We start from the raw sequence: 19,297 nt of genomic DNA on the forward strand, positions 1-19,297 counted from the left end.
TCCTATGTTACTAATTTTATGCTTTATTGTAGTCCATGTATATTGATATACTTATTCCATGATAATTCTATGTTTATCCTTTTGTGTGATGTAAATTAAATGCTGAATGGCGGTTCATACAGGGAAAGAACATATCAATATTCGCATATTCATTCAAAAACATGAAAATTTTTAATAGAGTACCCTCATTTCTTATTGAATTCCTAAAAAACAATATTTATAATGAATTTTAATAATTTTTTCGGATTTTTTTTAAGCTTTATTCTGACCTATTCCCAATCCGGATCGTCGATTCGTCGATCCGGATCGGTTTTTGAGGAGCTCGTTCAGAGTCACCGATCCGTTTTTTAAACTATTGGTAGAAACATTTTCCTTTTAAAAAGGGTACGGTTTCTATAACGTCGTGACTTTAAACAATCTAACTAAGACACACCTCCAAATTTTATCATAACAAATAATTTTTGTGTAAATTTTTTTTAGGATTATCTAAAAATCCATGTTTATATCTAATTAAAAAAAAGTAATATCTTAAAATAGTTAAAATCACATAGATCTATAAATATATGAAAATCATGAAGATGAATGGTCTAGATAATATGTTACAAGATGTACTATTTGTGAGATTCAAAGTCTTTTTTTTTCTCATTTTCATACCTCTCAATGTCAATACTATGATCAATTAGACGTTAAAACAATATTTTTCGATGGATTTTTTAGGTGGATATGTAATTCTACATTTTATATTTCCAACGCAAAAAATTTTAGGTGGATCTGTAATTCTACATTTTATATTTCCTACGCGAAAACAACGATGGGTTTTTGAGGCGCATCTGTAATTCAACATTTTAAGGTTGTAACTCGTAACCTTATATAAACTTTTTCCTTTTAAAAAAGATGTCCCCTCTTTCTCTCTCCTCTCTCTCTCTAGAAAGGACGTTCGAGCTCCCGGGCTTTTGCCTTCTTCAGATCCTCAATTCTTATTTTTCGAAGACCTAGGCTCAAACTTTGAGGTTATTTGCCGGAATCCGGCAGCCAAATCGCCCCTCCAAAGAGTTTTCCGGCATGGTAGGGAGCGTCAAGGCTGTCGATCCCTTGGCCCATTAGCCCCTGCTGAAAATAGAGGTGGCCCAGACCAAAAGTTCTCCTTTTCACTGGTTTTCCTTCTCCATATTTTGCAGGTAGTGTAATTTTTTGCGGTTGATTTGATATCTGTTTATTTTCTTCTCTGATTTTTCCTACTGCCAAATGCTCTTCAATGCTCCTGGTCTCTGATATGGAGCTTTTGAGAGTGTTATATTATAAAATCGAGTCACTTTCCATTAATGGAGGTAAGATTTTGCTGATTTTGCAGTGAATTCTGTGTAAATGAAATGTGTTACCATCAATAACCTGAAAGATTTGAACTATCAAACTGGGTTGTGTCTTTGTTCGAATCATATAGTATAGATTAATTTCAGTTTTCAGCTTCATAGGAAAAGCTTCAATGGCTTCTCAGATGTGTAAAGTAACTTATGATGAGCTTCTCCATGGTTTCTGTTGAGTTAAATTGAATCTTATGGATGAATTCATGATTGGTTTTGTTTCAATTTATATTTTTCTTTTAAGTCTCCGTGCATAATTCTTCATCTTATTATTTTGTTGCAGAAAACTGGGGATATATGAATGGCCTGGAGAGAAATGAGGGCAAAGGTTAGTTTGCCATCTGGACAATTTGTTATTGTTTAAATTAGGTTACCTTCACCAAACCTTCTGTTGGGGTCTAGTTTAGGAGTTCCTTAGATTAGATTCAATGTTATATGAATTGCCTCAGTCAAACTACCGGGACAATGTATTATTAATGCATCGTCAATCCTATGGTTTATGTGGATATCTTACATTTTCCACTTTATGTTTGCTTCAAAATAGTGTATTTTTTACCCTTAAACTGAAAATAGTGTCTTTATGTGGTAGTTGAATTATATGGAGGAAGAAAATTCATGGTGGAATATAGAAGGTTGTTAATATTGTGGTAACTTCTTGTCAAATGAATTGCAAGTTATATAGAAGGTTGTTTATATTGTGGTAACTTCTTCTCAAATGAATTACAAGTCAAATGAAATGGGAAGAACCAGAGTTTGGGGGGTTGTGTGGAATTGGAACAACCCCCCCAAACACCTCCCCACCTCCACCTTTCTTCTATTATCTTTTGAGTTCAGTTTGCGCTCAAAATTCGTCTCTAATCAATTGAAAACATCAGATTAGACAGAAAAAAAAAAATCGTATTTGCGAGATATGTTTTTGAACCAAGGTTTGGCTAAAGTTAATTTCTTTTGTAATTTTTGTTACCCGAGCTCCCTGAAATTTCTTCCCTAGCTCTATTTATGTGTTATCTGTCAAATCAAGCTTAGTTTCCAAAAAAGAAAAAAACGAAAAAAAAGAAAGAAACTTGCGATCTTGGATTTGCAAGATTTTGAATACTAAAATACTATTTGGCCAAAAATTTCATTGATTCTGTTCCAATAGAATCAAGGGTTCATCATTTTTATTTTTTAAACTTTTTCATAATTTTATGATTTCCGTTTTTTATTTTTCCTGAATTTTCCCATTTTTCTGGGATTTTGTTTTGTGGCCAACTCGCCTGACTCGGGCAGGACTGGTGAGAGTCCGCCTGGACTCACCAAGTGGACTTGCTATGGGAAAACAGTGGTTATAACATAAAGCGAACTTATGGTTTATACATTATAGAATTCTTGTAGAGTGCATAAGTATACTATACTCCTCATCGAAAAAAATAAACAAGATCTATTTTTTGTAAAATTTTATTGACAACCCAATGGATGGTGAAGTCAGATAGGTAGATTTCTCTTCTCAAATGATGGATGTTCATGAAGTTGAATCTTCCTTTTTTGACTGAAATTAACTTTTTGTATAGTCAAATAATTAGTTTCATTCAAGGGTACATAGTTCTTAGTTTTTATCTGCAATGGCATTGCAATATTTTAATTCAGCATGTTGACTACATTTGAAATTCCAATGTTAACAAATTTGGGTGATCTTCAGGGTGCTTCTATCACTCAATGCTTAATTAAAGCTCTGGCTATTACAAAATCAGGGAACCGGCTCCCACCAATCTCTAGCCTAAGCGGGAATGTACCACGTGAGAGTACTAACTCTAATGCCAAAATTTAGTGCTGACATGCAGCCTGCATTCAACTGTTAATCATGTGTGTATTTTATTTTTACTTATATGAAGATATTCTGTATTGTTCTTCCTACTCCTTGTTCGTTTTTCCTGAATTTTGCAAATGGCTGTAGGTTTTTCTACATTGGTCCATCATTTATGCATTGTGTAAAGTTGATTTTTAATGTGGAATGAGGATGAGTAAAGTTGGAAAAGGACTTTTTAGAATGCTAATTTTTCTAACTTTCTTGCATGCATGAAAGTTCATGGTTGTTCCTTCGGTGCATGATCTTGTGCCTAAAATCATCTAATTTACCCCATCGTTTCATTATAGCTTTTGGCAATTTTGTTAGTGTGCATTGTTCTTATTAATTAGAAGAAAATTCTTTTTGGGAGCCTCTAAAGTATTATTCTTCTCTTTTTGTTTTTGTACTCCACTTTTTTCTAAAAACTAATGTCTGTAAGTATCTTATGTTTATGTGGCAGCAGGTTTCCTCTTTAATACCTTCCAAGGTGGTCGCAAGCCCATGAGTTTTAGCAAGGGTCACATTATCCGGTAAATTAGACACTCTTCAGATATCACCATTATGCTTCTAGCTTTCAGCATGTTTTGTTAAGTATTTTGTGTCTTTCTCTTAGAGTCAGACAATGCTGTGCATTTTACTGCAACGGATGATTACTTAGGGATCTTATTCTCATCTTTTGGAGAAAGCCTATGATTGGGACTTTGGACCTAAACAAAAGATAATAGAGTAAAGCCTTAAAGAAAACAAGTAGTATTGAACTTTTGGTGTCTGGACTGGAGAAGAATGACTGGAATTTTCTATTTACCTAGCTGAAGAAGTGCATTATATGTCTTTTCTTCTTTTTTCCAATAATTTACTCTTTCTATTGGTTAAATTTGGAGTATACAAAATTGTGTATTGAATCATAGTACCAAGGTTCAGAAACTCATCTCAGCCGAGGGACTCGGCGCTTGGCCGAGCCGAGTAACTATGCGGACTCGCCTGAGTCTTGCACAGGTTCAAAACAAGCCCTAAGAAGAATGAAAGAAATATTACAAATATGAAAAATAAAAATAAGGTAGGAAAAATAAAATAAAACTAAAAGCAACCTGAAAAAGTCTGAATAAGGTTTAAAAAAGTATAGAAAAAACGGATCCAAAAAAACAGATTTATAGATGGGGAGATTATAAAAAAAATCCACAAAAAAGAAAAACATAAAAAATAGGGATTATGGCAAGAAATACTTACTATTCATTTCCAAAAACATCTAAATCATACAAATACACCAATCCAATATTTTTAGCAATTTTTTGAGTTTTTTCATTTTTTTAATTTTATGTAAGCCCAAGTTGTACACACAACTTGGGGATACTTGAGTCTGATTAACTGGTCCGAGTCCATCCGAGTGGTCCGAGTCCATCCGAGTGGACTTGGACGAGTCATGTAACCATGCTTAGCACTGTTGGGTATGTACAAAAGTTTCTGTTTTACTCAAAGTAAATAGGTTCTGCAAAATTGGGGTGGAAGACTGAAGGAAAAACCTTATAAGTAGTGTGCTATGTGAATTTTACACTAGCTTTGGGCTGATGGCAGGGTGGATACTGGGTTAGACAAAAGGATTGAGGGTTTGGTGACTCATTCCTTTGCCAAAAAGTCGGCAGTGGAATTGGCATCCCTCTAAATGTGTAAAGGTCACAAGAGGGGTATCAAAACATGGTTGAGTTTAGTCTCCATGTGACAATGTTTGTCTTTTCATGAGATGTGCATTATTATGATTTATGAGTTGTATGATTGTTTAACTGCCCCCCTTCTTTTTTTGCTTTAGTTGTTTTCATGCGAGTCCTGAACTATTAGCGAGGAGATCATCACAGGAGCCATTTAATTTGAAGCCTCCTAAAAGAGAGAAACGTGTGAAAAGGGACAAGACCCAACCACCTGTTGAGGCACGATATGTACCTACACCAAAAAAACCTGCAAAACCAACAAATACTAGAACTATTGATATTTTTGAAGGCATGGCACTTGTAGAACTTGCTAAGCGAACAGGCGAGGGTATTGCTTCTCTGCAAAACATCCTTGTCAATGTAGGCGAGAAAGTTGACTCCGAGTTTGATCCTATCAGCATTGATGTTGCAGAGCTGGTTGCAATGGTGAGTTGACAAACTCATTAGTTGCTATTGTTGCAGATTTTACAGGGTTTGATTCTTCTTATCGTCGGTAGGTCTCTCCTATTTGTGAAACAATTGAATTTGTCGTAAATTGCAGTATTTCAGTGGGAAACATGGATGGCTAATTTATTTCTCTAAACTACATATGCGGTCCAAAAAGTGTAAAGCATCCATCTTAAAGATGGATGCAAGTAGGTGTTCCTTCTAAAAACAATGGAAACTAACGGTCCAAATGTTTTCTTACTAGAATTATTATTTCTAGTTTTAAAAATTTACTTATTTTTTCATATTCATGATCTCCATGTTAGAGATTGCATGTCCTTAAAAATTAAGGCCAAAAATCCATCTCAAAAATAGATTTATTAATAGGCCCGCATTTCTACATATGCGGGCTTGGCTGCATAGAAACTGGGTCCTATCTATATATATATATATATATATATATATATATATATATATAAAAGGTTTCTATGCTTCCCCTACAGCATAGATGTTCTATCCTATCCCTACCATCCAGCTGTCCAATTCTCACCAAGAGAGCCACTCACTGTTTGATCTTAGATCCAACGTCTTAAAGTATTTTATTTTTAGTTTTTTTTATACAAATTGTATGAATATGAAATTTGGTACGTTCTATCTTCTCATTGGGGCGCACTTATAAAAATATTAAAAATAATTTTTTGATAAAATATAATGGCCAAAAATACCCCTTGAAACTTTCAGGGGTATTTTGGTCATTTTATTTTATTGAAAATATATATATATTTTTTTTCACTAGTGTGAGTTTAATAGGGGAATGGACGTCCAAAATTTGGTATCAAAATAGTTTATAGAAAAAAAATGAAAAATAAAATAGTGTAGAGATGTGGAATTGTGATTGGAGCAATCTTAGCTCGCCATTCAGAATGGACGGTTGGATAAGGGGGAGGATAGAACTTCTTTGCTGTAGGGGAAGCATAGAAATCTTGGCCTATATATATATATATATATATATATATATATATATATATAGAGCCTAGGCTCTAAACAATCAAATTAGAGCCTACCTTCCAATAGTGTCGAGAAATGTAGTTTCAATATTGGAAATCTTTGTAATAGCCTTAAAATATATTTTTATATTTATTTATAAAATTTAAAGCTTCAAAAATAGTGTAGACATATCTATAAAAACTTGAAAATCTTAAAGATTGATGGCCCAAAAATGTGTTACAAAATATACTATTTTCAAAACTTGAAATCCATTTTTTTCTCATGTCTATGCATCTTGATGTTGAGATGATCTATTCGAAGATATTTGGGCATCAAAACAACCTCTTCTAATGAAATTTTTGAGGTAGGCTCATATTTGATTGTTTAGAGCCTCAGCTCTATATAAACTTTTCCCTATATATATATATATATATATATATATATATATAATATATATATATATATAGGGAATCACTCCCGTCAACAGGCATGTGTATGGCTAGAGGTATGCCGACGGCGTGGGTTAAAATAAGTTCATCCAACGGTATGTTTTAAAATTTGCTTTTTTCCCTTCCGCGTCTCACACTACTGTCCCCGTACTCTTTACTTGCATACTCTCTATCCCCGCCTCTTTCCCCTCTCTCTCAATAACACAACCATTAATTGCGTACTCTCTCTCTCCTCCCTCTTTCCCTCGATAACCCAACTAACCAACCTATCTATCTCTTTCCCCTCGTACTCTCTCTCCCTCCGTGCCATCTCTCCCTCTCACTCTCTCACTACCTCCCTCCCTCCCTTAGCCTGCAAAATCCAGGGGATCTATTGTTTCAAAAAGCGGGCGGTTTAGTGCCTAGGAAGTCCAGAAGGCCTGGGAGATGCCCAGGTAAAACTAGGCGGTGGCCCTTGGGTGGCCGCCTAGGTGGTACGACACCCGCCTAGGCAGGCGCCCAGCCCTGGGTGGCCGCCCAGGGCCTGCACCTCGCCCAAAGGCAGAAATGACTTTCTTTTTATTTATTCTATTGAGGTTTTTTGAAAAATAAAAGCTTTTAAGGGTGGGGTTTAGGTTCATTTAAAACGTAACCCACAAAAATCCATTTTAGAGAGAGAGAAACCTCAAAAAAACTAGATTTTGTGTTTTTCATCGGATCGAAGTGTTTATCAAAGTTACGAAAATGGATCCAAACATCATCCAGATAGATTAGATTTAGTTTTGGAGTTTTTTAATCCTATTAGAGGGTTTTTTTAATATTTTAGCACGAGAAAACATCTCAAAGGTGGAAGATTGGAGTTCGAACAATCAAAGTAAGTGCAAAACTTTATTTTCTAGATTGCTTGTTTTATTTTGAGATGCCTTCTTCAAAATCTAGTCAAAGTGGAGATCCGGATTGGAAATATGGATATAACTTGAATCCAAATGACAAAAATTGCATTAGATATAAATATTATGAAAACGATACAAAATGGGACATAAACTGGTTTAAGAAACATCTTACCGGTATTAAGGGGGATGTTGCTTCTTGTAAAAATGTTCTTGAAGCTATCAAAGTGGAGATTAAGCAATATATGAGTTCTATAAAACAAAAATAGTAACAAAATCGTTGTCATTTGAATATGTTTATTTCTGGTTCTACTAAAAGAAGTGATCCGGTTTGAAAGTATGGTCATAACTCGAAACCAAACAATAAAAATTGTATATGGTATAATTTTTGTGAAAAAGATACCAATGGGGGTATTAACCAATTCAAGAAACATCTTGTCAGTATTAAAGGGAATGTTGCTTCTTGTAAAAAGGTTCCTGAAGCTATTCGGGATGAGATTAGACAATTTCTGAATTTAAAAGAACCAGAGAAGGATGAAAATGAGCCTTGTTCTATGGAAATATCTTCTCTAGGTTCTTTTAGAAGTGGTGATCCGAGTTGGACGTATGTTTATAACTCGAATCCAAGTGACAAAAATCGTATTAAATGTAATTATTGTGGAAATAATACTAATGGGGGTATTTACCGGTTCAAAAAACACCTTATCGGTATTGAAAGGGATGTGCCCCATGTAAAAATGTTCTTGAGGCTACCAGGGAGGAGATAATACAATATTTTAGTTCAGGGAAGCACAAAAAAATAGAAAAGGGTAGAGCATAGGGCGGGGGATGTGCCCCATGTAAAAATGTTCTTGAGGCTACTAGGGAGGAGATTATACAATATTTGAGTTCAGGGAAGCACAAAAAAATAGAAAATGCCAAGACGCCTAGGGCCTCATCTGCACATAGTAAGAGGGAGGTAGAAGAAGAGGAGGAGGAAGAGGCAGATTCAGAATAAACAAAAGAGGATGAGCGTTATGTTGAGGAGGGAGATGATTCTGATGATGATGGCCTCGAATCTGATGCATATGATGAGGCTTACCCTATTCCTTCTTATGATGATGATGATGACTGAAGAATGAAGAATGAAGAGTTGAAGATGCTTGAGTGCTTAACTCTTGGTGTTGACTGTTGAGAATTAACTATTGTGTCTTAGACTGTATATTTTCTTTTTTTTGTTTTCAGCTTCTACTTTCTAGTTTTTACTATCTAACTTTTATGTGTGTCAGACTATCAGTGTATCTTTGTATGGTTTTACTGTTTTAACATTGTAGGAAATATTGATTATGGTCTTATGGATTATCAAAATTTTTTTCTCGATTTCTCATCAATTCCTCATTCATGGAAATATTAAATATGGATTATGGATAGACTATAGCATATCAAAATTCTCAAAAATTCTACCTTTTTTCTTTCAACTGGGCCACCCAGGTTTTGGGCGCTCACCTAGGCGTTGGGCGGTCTGGACCCCCACAGCCGCCTAGTGCTTTTTTAAACATTGAGGGGATCTCTCCCTATCATCCGCTATCTCATCCTCCCTTTCTCTCCCATGCCATTTCTCCCTCCCTCTCTCTCTCACCCTCGCCATCTCTGCTCAAACAAATGGCAAACGAAGGAAACAGTGAAAGAGCAAACATGCTCATGCACTTGCTTCAAAATTGCGTCCAATTTGTGCTCACGGCAGTGAGTTTGGGTTTTTATGAGACGCTTATGTTCAAGGAGCAGCACGAGTAGTGAGATATGCTCTGAGGAGACAGTGAAAGTGGGTTTATTGCCTGGTTTGGTGAGAATGTCGATTAGATAAAATGGGTCACTCGAACAAAGGTGGGTTTAGTTGAAGCAAGAGCAGAAGTGACTTGCTGCTTTGGTTGAGAGAGAGAGAGAGAGAGAGAGAGAGAGAGAGAGAGAGGTGAGATGGTGAATGATGGGGAGAGATCCCCTTGTTTTTGCAAGCTGGGGGAGGGAGGGAGGTAGAGAGAGAGGGAGAGATGGCGGGGAGAGAGAAAGAGGGAGAGATGGCAGGGAGAGAGAGAGGGAGTGTGGGAGAGAGAGAGAGGTTGGTTGGGTTATTGAGAGGGAGAAGGAAAGAGGGCGGGGAGAGAGAGAGTACGCAATTAATGTGTACGGGATCAAGAGTGTCAGGGGAAAAAGCAAATTTCAAGATGCACTGTTTGATGAACTTGTTTTAATCCACACCATCGGTGTACCCCTAGCCATACGCGAACCTGCTGACGGGAGTGATTTGCATATATATATATATGTGTGTGTGTGTGTTTATATTCTTTCGTTTGATAAATGAAAGTATTTGTTTTTTCGCTCCAGTTTCCATGGTCTTGGTGACTATATCATATGCTTATTATTTGATTGCTTGTATGCCCATGTCGATGTTGTTGCACTAGCAAAGAGGTGACAAATAAAATATAACAATTGTGTACTAGCTAATGATTTTAAAATCTACTACTGACCTGGTCACCTAGAAAAAAATAAAACACTACTACATGGCTGACGTTTTGTTACTGAGGATCAATTTCCTTATGATGACATGTGCACTCTACATTGAATGATAGTCATTTGTATGTACGTTATCATATAGTTTCTTTTTTTGAGAAGAGTTAACTTTTCCTCTTATCAAATAGTTGATAGTTCAGCTTCTTCGAAGTGGGAATTCGATTTTTTTTTTTTAATGAGGAGTTGGGTTTTGATTTCATACCAGAAGTACCGTTGTTTTGGAAAGAGAGGTCGAAAAGTTACTATGTTTTATACTACATTCTTGCCCAGTTCCTGCAATAGAACTTGTTTTTTTGTTGAGAATTCCTACAATACTACTGAAGTACCAGTCCTGTTGGCATCAATGGTCTCTTTAGGGACCATGAAGGAACTATTCTGCCCTCCTTCTCTAAGCATATTGGCTACTCAGATTCCCAAACTGCTGAGGCCCTCGCGCTCCTCAAAGGCCTCAAACACTTTGACCATTCTTAGAGCCCAGGTTTGATCGTCGAAGGAGATTCCAGGAACGTAACCTCCTGGGCCTCTGGTTCTTCAACATGCCCTTGGTCCCTGGCACATATTTTTGACGCAATCTCCCACTTATGTAGGGGCTCCTGTTCTATTCCCACACCCTCTGTGGTTTTTGCACAGAGCTTCCAGTTTGTGGGTAGCCTTTCTTTGGTGTACATAGCTCCTGGCTTATGGGTAGCCCATTTTTTGTACTCACCCCTTTCTTTATACAAATGTTGACATTCTCCCAAAAAATACAAAATAAATATATACTGAAGTACTACTCCTTGACAAAGTTGGTCCATAGCTCCATATTAGAGCACAACATGAAGGCCTTCAAAAGCATGGAAACTGTGCTACCAAAAGTGAATTGAATGTTGAATGTGGAGAGGCTTTTCTACCCATTCTTAAAAATGGTGAGGGTGACATTGTTCTGGCATTAATTAGTGAATTTTTCTTTTACCAGAATTGTTAAATCAATTTATTTGACTAATTGCACTTCATACATGAACAGTGGTTTGGTACTTTGGTTGTCGTCCATTGAAAATATGGCGACTTAATGTTCCAGAAGTAATTGTTTTGTGGTATGATGCAATGTTGGTTGCTCTTATGAATGTTTTGTGTTTAGCTCCCACAACCATATGCACGGGAAAATAGACTTGCCTCCTTTGTTGTTTGCTTTCTTATCTCGATTGGGTAATTGTTTACTGGTGTACGCGAGGGGCAAACTTCCAATGAAGCTCCATCATGTTGTCATATCATTGGTTCCTACTTACTGCTTATCTCTTTTCCTTTAACTGATGTGACCTCTGTTCCCTGACATTTGATAGGAAGTAGGAGCCAATGTGAGGCGTCTCCACTCTGAAGAAGGTGCCAAACTTGAGCGAAGACCGCCGGTTGTAACAGTAATGGGTCATGTTGATCATGGAAAAACTTCCCTTCTCGATGCTCTTCGACAAACTTCTGTTGCAGCTAAAGAAGCTGGTGGAATAACCCAACATGTCGGTGCTTTTGTTGTGGCCATGCCGTCTGGGGCTTCAATCACTTTCTTAGACACCCCAGGCCATGCAGCCTTCAGTGCAATGAGAGCAAGGGGAGCAGCAGTTACAGATATAGTGGTTCTTGTGGTGGCTGCCGATGATGGGGTGATGCCCCAAACTCTCGAAGCCATGGCTCATGCAAAAGCTGCAAATGTGCCCATTGTGGTTGCTATCAACAAGTGTGACAAGCCCTCTGCTGATCCTGAAAAAGTTAGGATCCAGCTTTGCTCTGAAGGTTTATCGCTGGAGGAAATGGGTGGCGATGTTCAAGTTGTTGAAGTTTCAGCAACAAACAAAATTGGTTTGGATAAGTTAGAGGAAGCACTGCTTCTTCAAGCTGAGTTGATGGATCTTAAAGCACGTGTAGATGGGCCTGCCCATGCTTATGTAGTGGAGGCGAGGCTTGATAGAGGGCGTGGGCCTTTGGCAACTGCGATCGTGAGATCAGGAACTCTCGTTTGTGGCCAACATATTGTTGTTGGAGCAGAGTGGGGGAGAATTAGAGCTATCAGGGATATGATGGGTAAGGTTACTGAGCTAGCAGGGCCTGCAATGCCCGTTGAGATTGAGGGTATTAGGGGACTTCCAATGGCTGGTGATGATATCACTGTTGTGGATTCAGAGGAAAGAGCAAGGATGCTTAGTGTAGGGAGGAAGAAGAGATTGGAAGAAGAGAGGCTGAAGAATCTCAATGAAGGTAGGATGGAAACTTCTGGAACAGATGAAGGAACAGAAAGGGTGGAGATGCCTATTATAGTTAAAGCTGATGTGCAAGGTACTGTTCAGGCAGTGACAGATGCCTTGAAGAGCCTAAACAGTCCTCAGGTAGGTGACAGGTAGATGAATTTATGAAGCCTTGAGTTTTTGTTCTCTTGATCTCAAAAGCTTTCCCATTGGTTTTTGTTCTCATACCTGTTAGCTCTCCTATTGTTCTTATTGTCCTGATTTTAAAAGCTTTCCCATTGTTTTTGTTCTCATAATGTTTAATGCTTTCCTATTAGTTTATGTTCCGCTATATTTAGCTTGCCCATTGGATTTTGTTTTCATGATATTGAAAGCTGCCCTTTTTTTTCCCCCTTCTCATAATGCAAAAGCTTCTAAAACACATCGAACTTCTTGATGCACCAATATACTCTATGTTAGGTGCAAATTTATTGAATTGAGCAAATGGATCATTTTCTGGTGATGGATAAGTAATGCTTGTTTCTGAAATTCTTTATCTTGAGTTTAGTGGTGGTGGTTTTTCATCTTTCATTGTATTATTGTTGTTATTAACTATTGTGATTGCCAGGTTTTTGTAAACATTGTCCACACTGGGGTTGGGCCCATCTCTCAGTCTGATGTTGACTTGGCACAAGCTTGTGGAGCATGCATAGTGGGGTTCAACATACGCAACCCACTAAGTTCTGTTATTCAGGCAGCAAATCGAGCCAGCATAAAGGTACCTTGCCTTCTAATGACCCCCATTCCTGCTCTCTCTCTCTCTCTCTCTCTCTCTCTCGCTCTCTCTCTCTTTCCCCTCCCTCCCTCCCTTCCTCCCTCCCGACGTTAGCATTGTGTTCTCACTCCCTCTTAACACCAAATTGCATCATTTGCTTATTGTCTTGAGTAGTTTCATGAGGTTTTCAAGGCTCGTAGCTCTATAAGTTTTTTAAAGACATTAGCAATGTGTTGTTATGTAATGGAACAGGTGGTGGTATTTTCCTAGTTCTTTCCACCTGCCACCGCAAAAAAGAAAATACCCATAATCATGTTTCACAAACTCCTGTCAAGTTTCTCTGTCCATTAAGTTGCATTTCTCATGTTATTTGACCTTTCCCTACAAACTTTATACCTATTATTTATCTCTCAAGGAAAAAAAATTCAAAACTGAAACTTATAATTCTTGCAGATACGGCAGCACCGTGTCATTTACCATCTTCTTGAGGACATAGGTGACCTCATTGTGAACAAGGCACCAGGTATCAATGAGACCATGGTGGCAGGTGAGGCTCAAGTGCTCAGTATCTTCGAGCTCACGGGGAGGAGCAAGGCAAAGGGTGCAGATGTGAAGATTGCAGGCTGCCGAGTAACTGATGGTCGAGTCACTAAGTCTTCAACCATGAGACTTCTAAGGAGTGGTGAAGTTGTTTTTGAGGGCTCATGTGTCTCGATCAAGAGAGAGAAACAGGATGTTGAGGCTGTTGGGAAGGGGAACGAGTGTGGGTTGGTCATCCAAGACTGTCATGATTTCCAGGTCGGAGACATTGTACAGTGCCTCGAGCTTGTAAACAGGAAACCCAAGTTCATATCATCAGAAAGTGGAGCTGTGCGTATCGAATGTTGACATTTTTGGAGACCCAATCCTGGTGGCTTATTTGATTAATCTGTTTGATAGTTTGCTGTTTTCTTGGAGGATAGTGGGTAGGAAAGCTGGTCCCCATTGGGTTAAGATGTTTTGTGGATGTTCATTTATTATATTTCTTGTAACTTTTATTTCCTTCCTTTTTTAATGATTTTTATTGGGTGACTGTGGGTAGTGGTCGTTAGTATTTAATTGAGGAGAATGGTGGACAAGCTTTCTAGCTTCTTTTTGAGTCGTTTATTAAGTATCTGCCTTTGTTACAATTGAAGGGCAAAGGTTTTTGGTTCATGGCAATAATTTTGATAGTTCATGTGTACAATATTAGCAAAGAGACTCTATAGGATGTAAAGTGAAAGGAAAGAGAGGAAAACCAATTTTGAGTTTCCTGAGATTTTACTTTTCTTTTGTTTTCTCTTCTGTATTTTCTTCAATTAACTTTGCTTCTTGGATTTTCCTTTTTTCTGTTTGGAGCTTATCTTTTTTGTAAACTTATGATTTATGCCAATCATGTGAAAGAGGGAGTTTAGTCCTCATTAGTATCACTGGGAACACAATTGCTGACACTCATGTATACACACATGCAAGCATGTGCACACTCAAAATCCTATAATCCATATGCATGATAGGAAAGAAACTGCACAAAATAGGTGTCTCACCACCCTTAAACCAGTGCTCTGAGACTGATATGGATACAAGGAGTAGTCGACCACATTGTTCCTCTGGTGAGGTCTACATTGCGAAGTTGGCATATTTGGAAGTGAGGTATCCCCGAATATTGGCATTTTCGTCTAGATGCCGATCTACCTGTGTACAGTTCATGTCATCGAGAAACTTTGGAGCAGAAGCAAACCATGTAATATTATTGTTATCACAATGCATAAATGTGGGAGTCGTTGATTGAGAAACTAAATTGTAAATCAATGTATGAACTATGAAGCCACTCCCACACTTGTTACTGAGCATAATATTCCCCTCCCCACAAGAGTTAGTCCTCATATCGTGTTCTTCTGTGAAACTTGAGAAAGGCCAAACAAACACATTTTATTTCATATTGTATTGGTGATTGTTAACATGCACCCCAAATCAACTTGTGGAGAAAAATATATGTACGTTGTCAATCTGAATTTGTAGGAGAGCTGAAGGCTCTCAGGTGATTCATGATGAGAATACAAGTCCTCTGCAGAGGGTGTTAGAAATTTTTTCGAATGCTTGCCATCTGTATCAATGTAGAGAAGTGGAATGTCAACTGTTTTGTTGCAAGTGTCACTAGCTACAGTATACTACGAAACATCGCATATTTATGGTGCCCCTAGGAGATTCAAACTTCCTTCATATCAGCATAATCATTATCCGAGTCTCATCCCAACTATTTGGGATCGGTTATAAGGGTCATAACTACATTGATAGAAATTTTTTCGAATGCTTGCCATCTCTATCAAGGGTCATAACTTTAGACGGACTATAAATCGATACTCGAAATTTCTTGTAGAAGAAAATGTTCGTGTAAAGTTATTCATATATTGTAGTAGATATTTCAGATGAGCTATGACATGTAGGCATCAATAATGACTAACCCATCACCATGTATACTAGTAGTATGCAGCATAAGAATTCTGATTGTTGTCATTGTAGGCATCTGAAATTGATCGGTTCATGTTAATTTCATAGATCTTATCAGAATCCACCATACACCCTAGGGTCCAAATTACCTGAATCCTCGAAAGTTCGATTTCCCAAGACTTACAAGCTTTCTAAACCATGAACCCCTCTTCTCTGCCCTATACACAATTTCTGGCCCTGAATAGTCCTAATTAAACCTATATACGATTTTTCTAAGCCTATACTAGTTTTAGTTAGTGCTAGTAGGTCCTAATTAGTCCACAGTTCACCCTCGTTCTCCCAATTCGTCTCTAATTCCTGAACCTAGGTCAGAAATTCTCGAGTATCTCCCTGCCTACAGCCTCTTAAACCCTAATTTCATCTTAAATTTGTGCTGATAGGCTCTTGGTATGCTTTTTCCTGTCAGTCATTTCCATTTTAGTTTAATTACAGTATTTTAGCTTTTTTTCAACATTTTAATTGCATTTCTTTCAAATATTAGCTGCCAATTTGATTATGGGATGGTATAGCGTCCACATGCCGGGGACGCTTCAATGGTTCATATTGGACCGTGCCACATCTAATGGTTGGAAGTTAATTTCTTTTTTTATTTTTATTTTTAATTTAACAAATATTTTTACCTGAAATTTTAGGATATATAAACATTTATTTTTACTTGAAATTAGGATATATGTATTTTTAAATTGCATACTAAATGAAAATAATAATGAAATATTATGAATAAAATATATTGACTAAAATTCCCTTAAAACTTTTGAGGGGTTTTTTGGTCAACTATTTTATTGAAAATAATTTTTATTTTATTTTATTTGTTGTGACTTATAAGGAAGAATTTACTCATTTAAATATTTTTTCCCTTTGATAGTTACTCCAATTTGATTTTTTACTCTTATTCCTTAAGATAATACGATCATTGCCTAGGTGGTGTATAGATGTACTTTTGCATGAGTCAACCTCATAGTTGAGAAAATGTTACGATGATGATGGTGACAACGAACCCTCTCTCCTTAGCGGCCCTTAAAGATATGTTAATTGGCTGAGTAATTTTCATGTCAAGCCTACTCTTTCCAGAATCCCATGTATACATGGAATTAATAGATTGGATAGGTAATTTGTTGATTTCCTTAGTAGTAGTGGGGGAGGTGGGCTGATTCAAGGACCTTATTGGAATGATGTTAGGTACAGTGTACAGAAATCAACACGGCCAAGGTACTCGGCCTTTGGCCGAGCCGAGTAAGTCGGCTGAGTTTGAGTGGACTTGATAATGTTAGGTACACCGCAAAAAAAGCGAAAAATGCTTAAAAAATGGTAAAAAATATCTAAAAGATCTTTTAAAGTCAGATGCAAGTTAAAAAGGACTAATAGAAATAGAAAATAAATAAGATGAGAAAAGCCATCAAAATGGATTATTGAAAAAGTGGATTTATACCTGACCGGTTTTGGTCGGGTCTGGGCATGGTTGGTCTCATACTTGAAACCGGTCAGGTATCATATGGAGCAATTGATTGCTTCTTAATCAATAATAAATGGCACTACGTTTTTATAAAAATATCTATCACACTCCTCATGATTACGGAAAGTGGTTTTATTAAAAAAAAAATTGTATGACAAAACAAGGGTATATGAGTGTCCAAAAAAGTTGAGTATATTAAAGAAATACTTATATATATATATATAAATGAGCCCAATGGCCCAGATTGAATCGGGGCCGATCTGACGATCACGGATGTCTGGTAGTGTTTGAATTTTAATTTTTTTTTTCCAAATCCAAATCACTTGAAATTTGAAACGTGTGTACATCAAAAAAATGTGAATCTTTTAAAAATATAAAAAAAATAGTTTACATGATTTTCAAATCAAACAAAAGGATAACAGAGAATGAAAATCATATACGGTCCAGAAAGTGTAAAGCATCCATCTTAAAGATGGATGCAAGCATGTGTTCCATCTAATTTCAGTTTCTTCATCTAAAAACGATGAAAGTTGACAATTCAAATGTTATTTTATTAGAATTATTATTTTTAGTTTTTAAAATTTATTTATTTATTCATACTTATGATTTCCATGTCAAAGACTACATATCCTTAAAAATTATTTAATAAAATCCATCTCAAAAATAGATTTATTAAGAGGCCCGCACTTCTACATATGCGGGCTTGGTCGCATAGAAACCGTGTCCATTGTATAATTTTTGCTACAGAGTGGGATTTACATCCATGTGCAATACGTGTTCAAGGTCCATTTCCAACTCTAATGATTTGAGAGAGAGCGACGACCACCGGTGATTCAAGTCTACAGAGGTCACACCTTGAATTATATGATCCCATGCTACCATATTGTACATTTACTCTCTTAAGTAAATAAGTCCTTTGGTAGGATTTTTTCGTATAGAATTTTGGATCCATCTAATATTTATTATGAAATTATTTTGAAAATATATTATTTTGAGTTCTTCATATCTCATCCTAAAAACTTGAAGTCTTTATAAGTATTAGGATATTCCTTTTTTTTTAAAGAAGTAAAAAAGTTTATATAGGTTGATGTAGAATTAAATTGCACGGTAAAAGTCCATCATAAAATGTGGTTTTGATGTTGGAAAACCCTCTAATTGATCATGTAAAACATCGAGATGTATGAATGTGTGAGAGGAAAAAGATTTTGAGTTAGAAAAATATGTATATTGCAACACATTATCTGGACCGTCCATTTTCAAGATTTTCAACCATTTATAGATTTACTTGATGAGTTTAAAATTTTATAATGGGAGATAAAAATAGATTTTCAAGCCATCTTAAGAATTTTTTACACCAAAATTATATTTATGATAAAATTTGGAGATGCATCTTAATTTGATTGTTTAAGGTTACAACCTTGTACAAATCACAGCCTTTAAAGAATATATAGATTACATTTTTATCTTCATATTTTTTAACAGTTGTTAGATTGAAAAAGTCACATGTGCAATTTGAGATCTAAACACACTTATATTGGTTTTTAATTGAGGGAGTAAATAAACAAAGTGCTCCTGCACGAGCTTAAGATTTTTCAAATTGTACTTTTGCACAGACCTAGAGAGGGAATTTAGAGAGAGAGAGGGGGGAAAGATTCAATAAATCGATGATCAGAAAGAGAAAAAGACAAAGCTTAGAGAGAGAAAATGTGGATCAAACTTGTAAAGGCTTAGAGAGAAAAAACGTAGATTAAACTATTTTGCTAGGATTGGGAAGAGAATGAATGCTATAGGGAGTTCTTGGATTGTAAAGAGGTAAAGAGCAAATGTAGAGAGAGAAAGTGCAAATCATTGAATTGGGGTTAGAGAGAGAGAGACATTTTGCATGTTAGAGAGAGAAGGAACCTACTCTACGCATCCGGCCATTTTAGAGAGAGAGCGCACCTTTCTTGTTTGTAAAGACTGAATAATATGGGATTTTAGAGGGCTGCAGTTTGTATAAGGCTGCGACTTTAAACAATCAAAATAAGGCCAACCTCTAAATTTTATCATAAGATATAATTTAGGTGTCAGAATTTTTTATAGGGTGTTGTTTCCATGAGGTTGTAATCTTATACAATCCAATTAATATGTACCTTCAAATTTTATCATAATATATGATTTTGATGTAAAATATTCTTAGGATTA

At 36.5% G+C, this 19,297-nt stretch overlaps 1 protein-coding gene across 8 annotated transcripts; it reads left to right on the plus strand.

Moving 5' to 3' along the window:
* The first annotated feature begins 994 nt into the window (after nucleotides 1-994).
* LOC18445911 (Translation initiation factor 2, small GTP-binding protein) lies at nucleotides 995-14,431 on the plus strand. 8 transcript variants are annotated; one of them, XM_020674627.2, is made up of 8 exons: nucleotides 995-1,178; nucleotides 1,645-1,689; nucleotides 3,040-3,203; nucleotides 3,647-3,716; nucleotides 4,991-5,315; nucleotides 11,487-12,521; nucleotides 12,988-13,137; nucleotides 13,588-14,431. In XM_020674627.2, exons 4-8 carry the CDS (start codon nucleotides 3,688-3,690, stop codon nucleotides 14,020-14,022), a joined length of 1,974 nt encoding a protein of 657 aa, XP_020530286.1. In that variant the 5' UTR covers nucleotides 995-1,178; nucleotides 1,645-1,689; nucleotides 3,040-3,203; nucleotides 3,647-3,687; the 3' UTR covers nucleotides 14,023-14,431. The 8 variants fall into 8 exon arrangements, with proteins under 8 accessions (XP_020530286.1, XP_020530287.1, XP_011627700.1 ...); XM_020674628.2 differs by having other exon boundaries at nucleotides 3,650-3,716; XM_011629398.3 differs by having other exon boundaries at nucleotides 3,040-3,136.
* Nucleotides 14,432-19,297: the final 4,866 nt, after the last annotated feature.

Source organism: Amborella trichopoda, chromosome 13 (assembly GCF_054954075.1).
Source record: "Amborella trichopoda isolate Santa Cruz 75 chromosome 13, AtrichopodaSantaCruz75HAP2 v2.0, whole genome shotgun sequence".
NCBI classification, from domain to species: Eukaryota; Viridiplantae; Streptophyta; class Magnoliopsida; order Amborellales; family Amborellaceae; genus Amborella; species Amborella trichopoda.

Bases quoted from the DNA above. Each gene is read 5' to 3' on its own strand.
- LOC18445911 (XM_011629398.3), top strand. From the start codon at position 1,663: ATGGCCTGGAGAGAAATGAGGGCAAAG. The intron at 1,690-3,039 runs GTTAGTTTGCCA...GGTGATCTTCAG, and splicing joins GGAGAGAAATGAGGGCAAAG to GGTGCTTCTATCACTCAATG. The intron at 12,522-12,987 runs GTAGGTGACAGG...TGTGATTGCCAG, and splicing joins AGAGCCTAAACAGTCCTCAG to GTTTTTGTAAACATTGTCCA.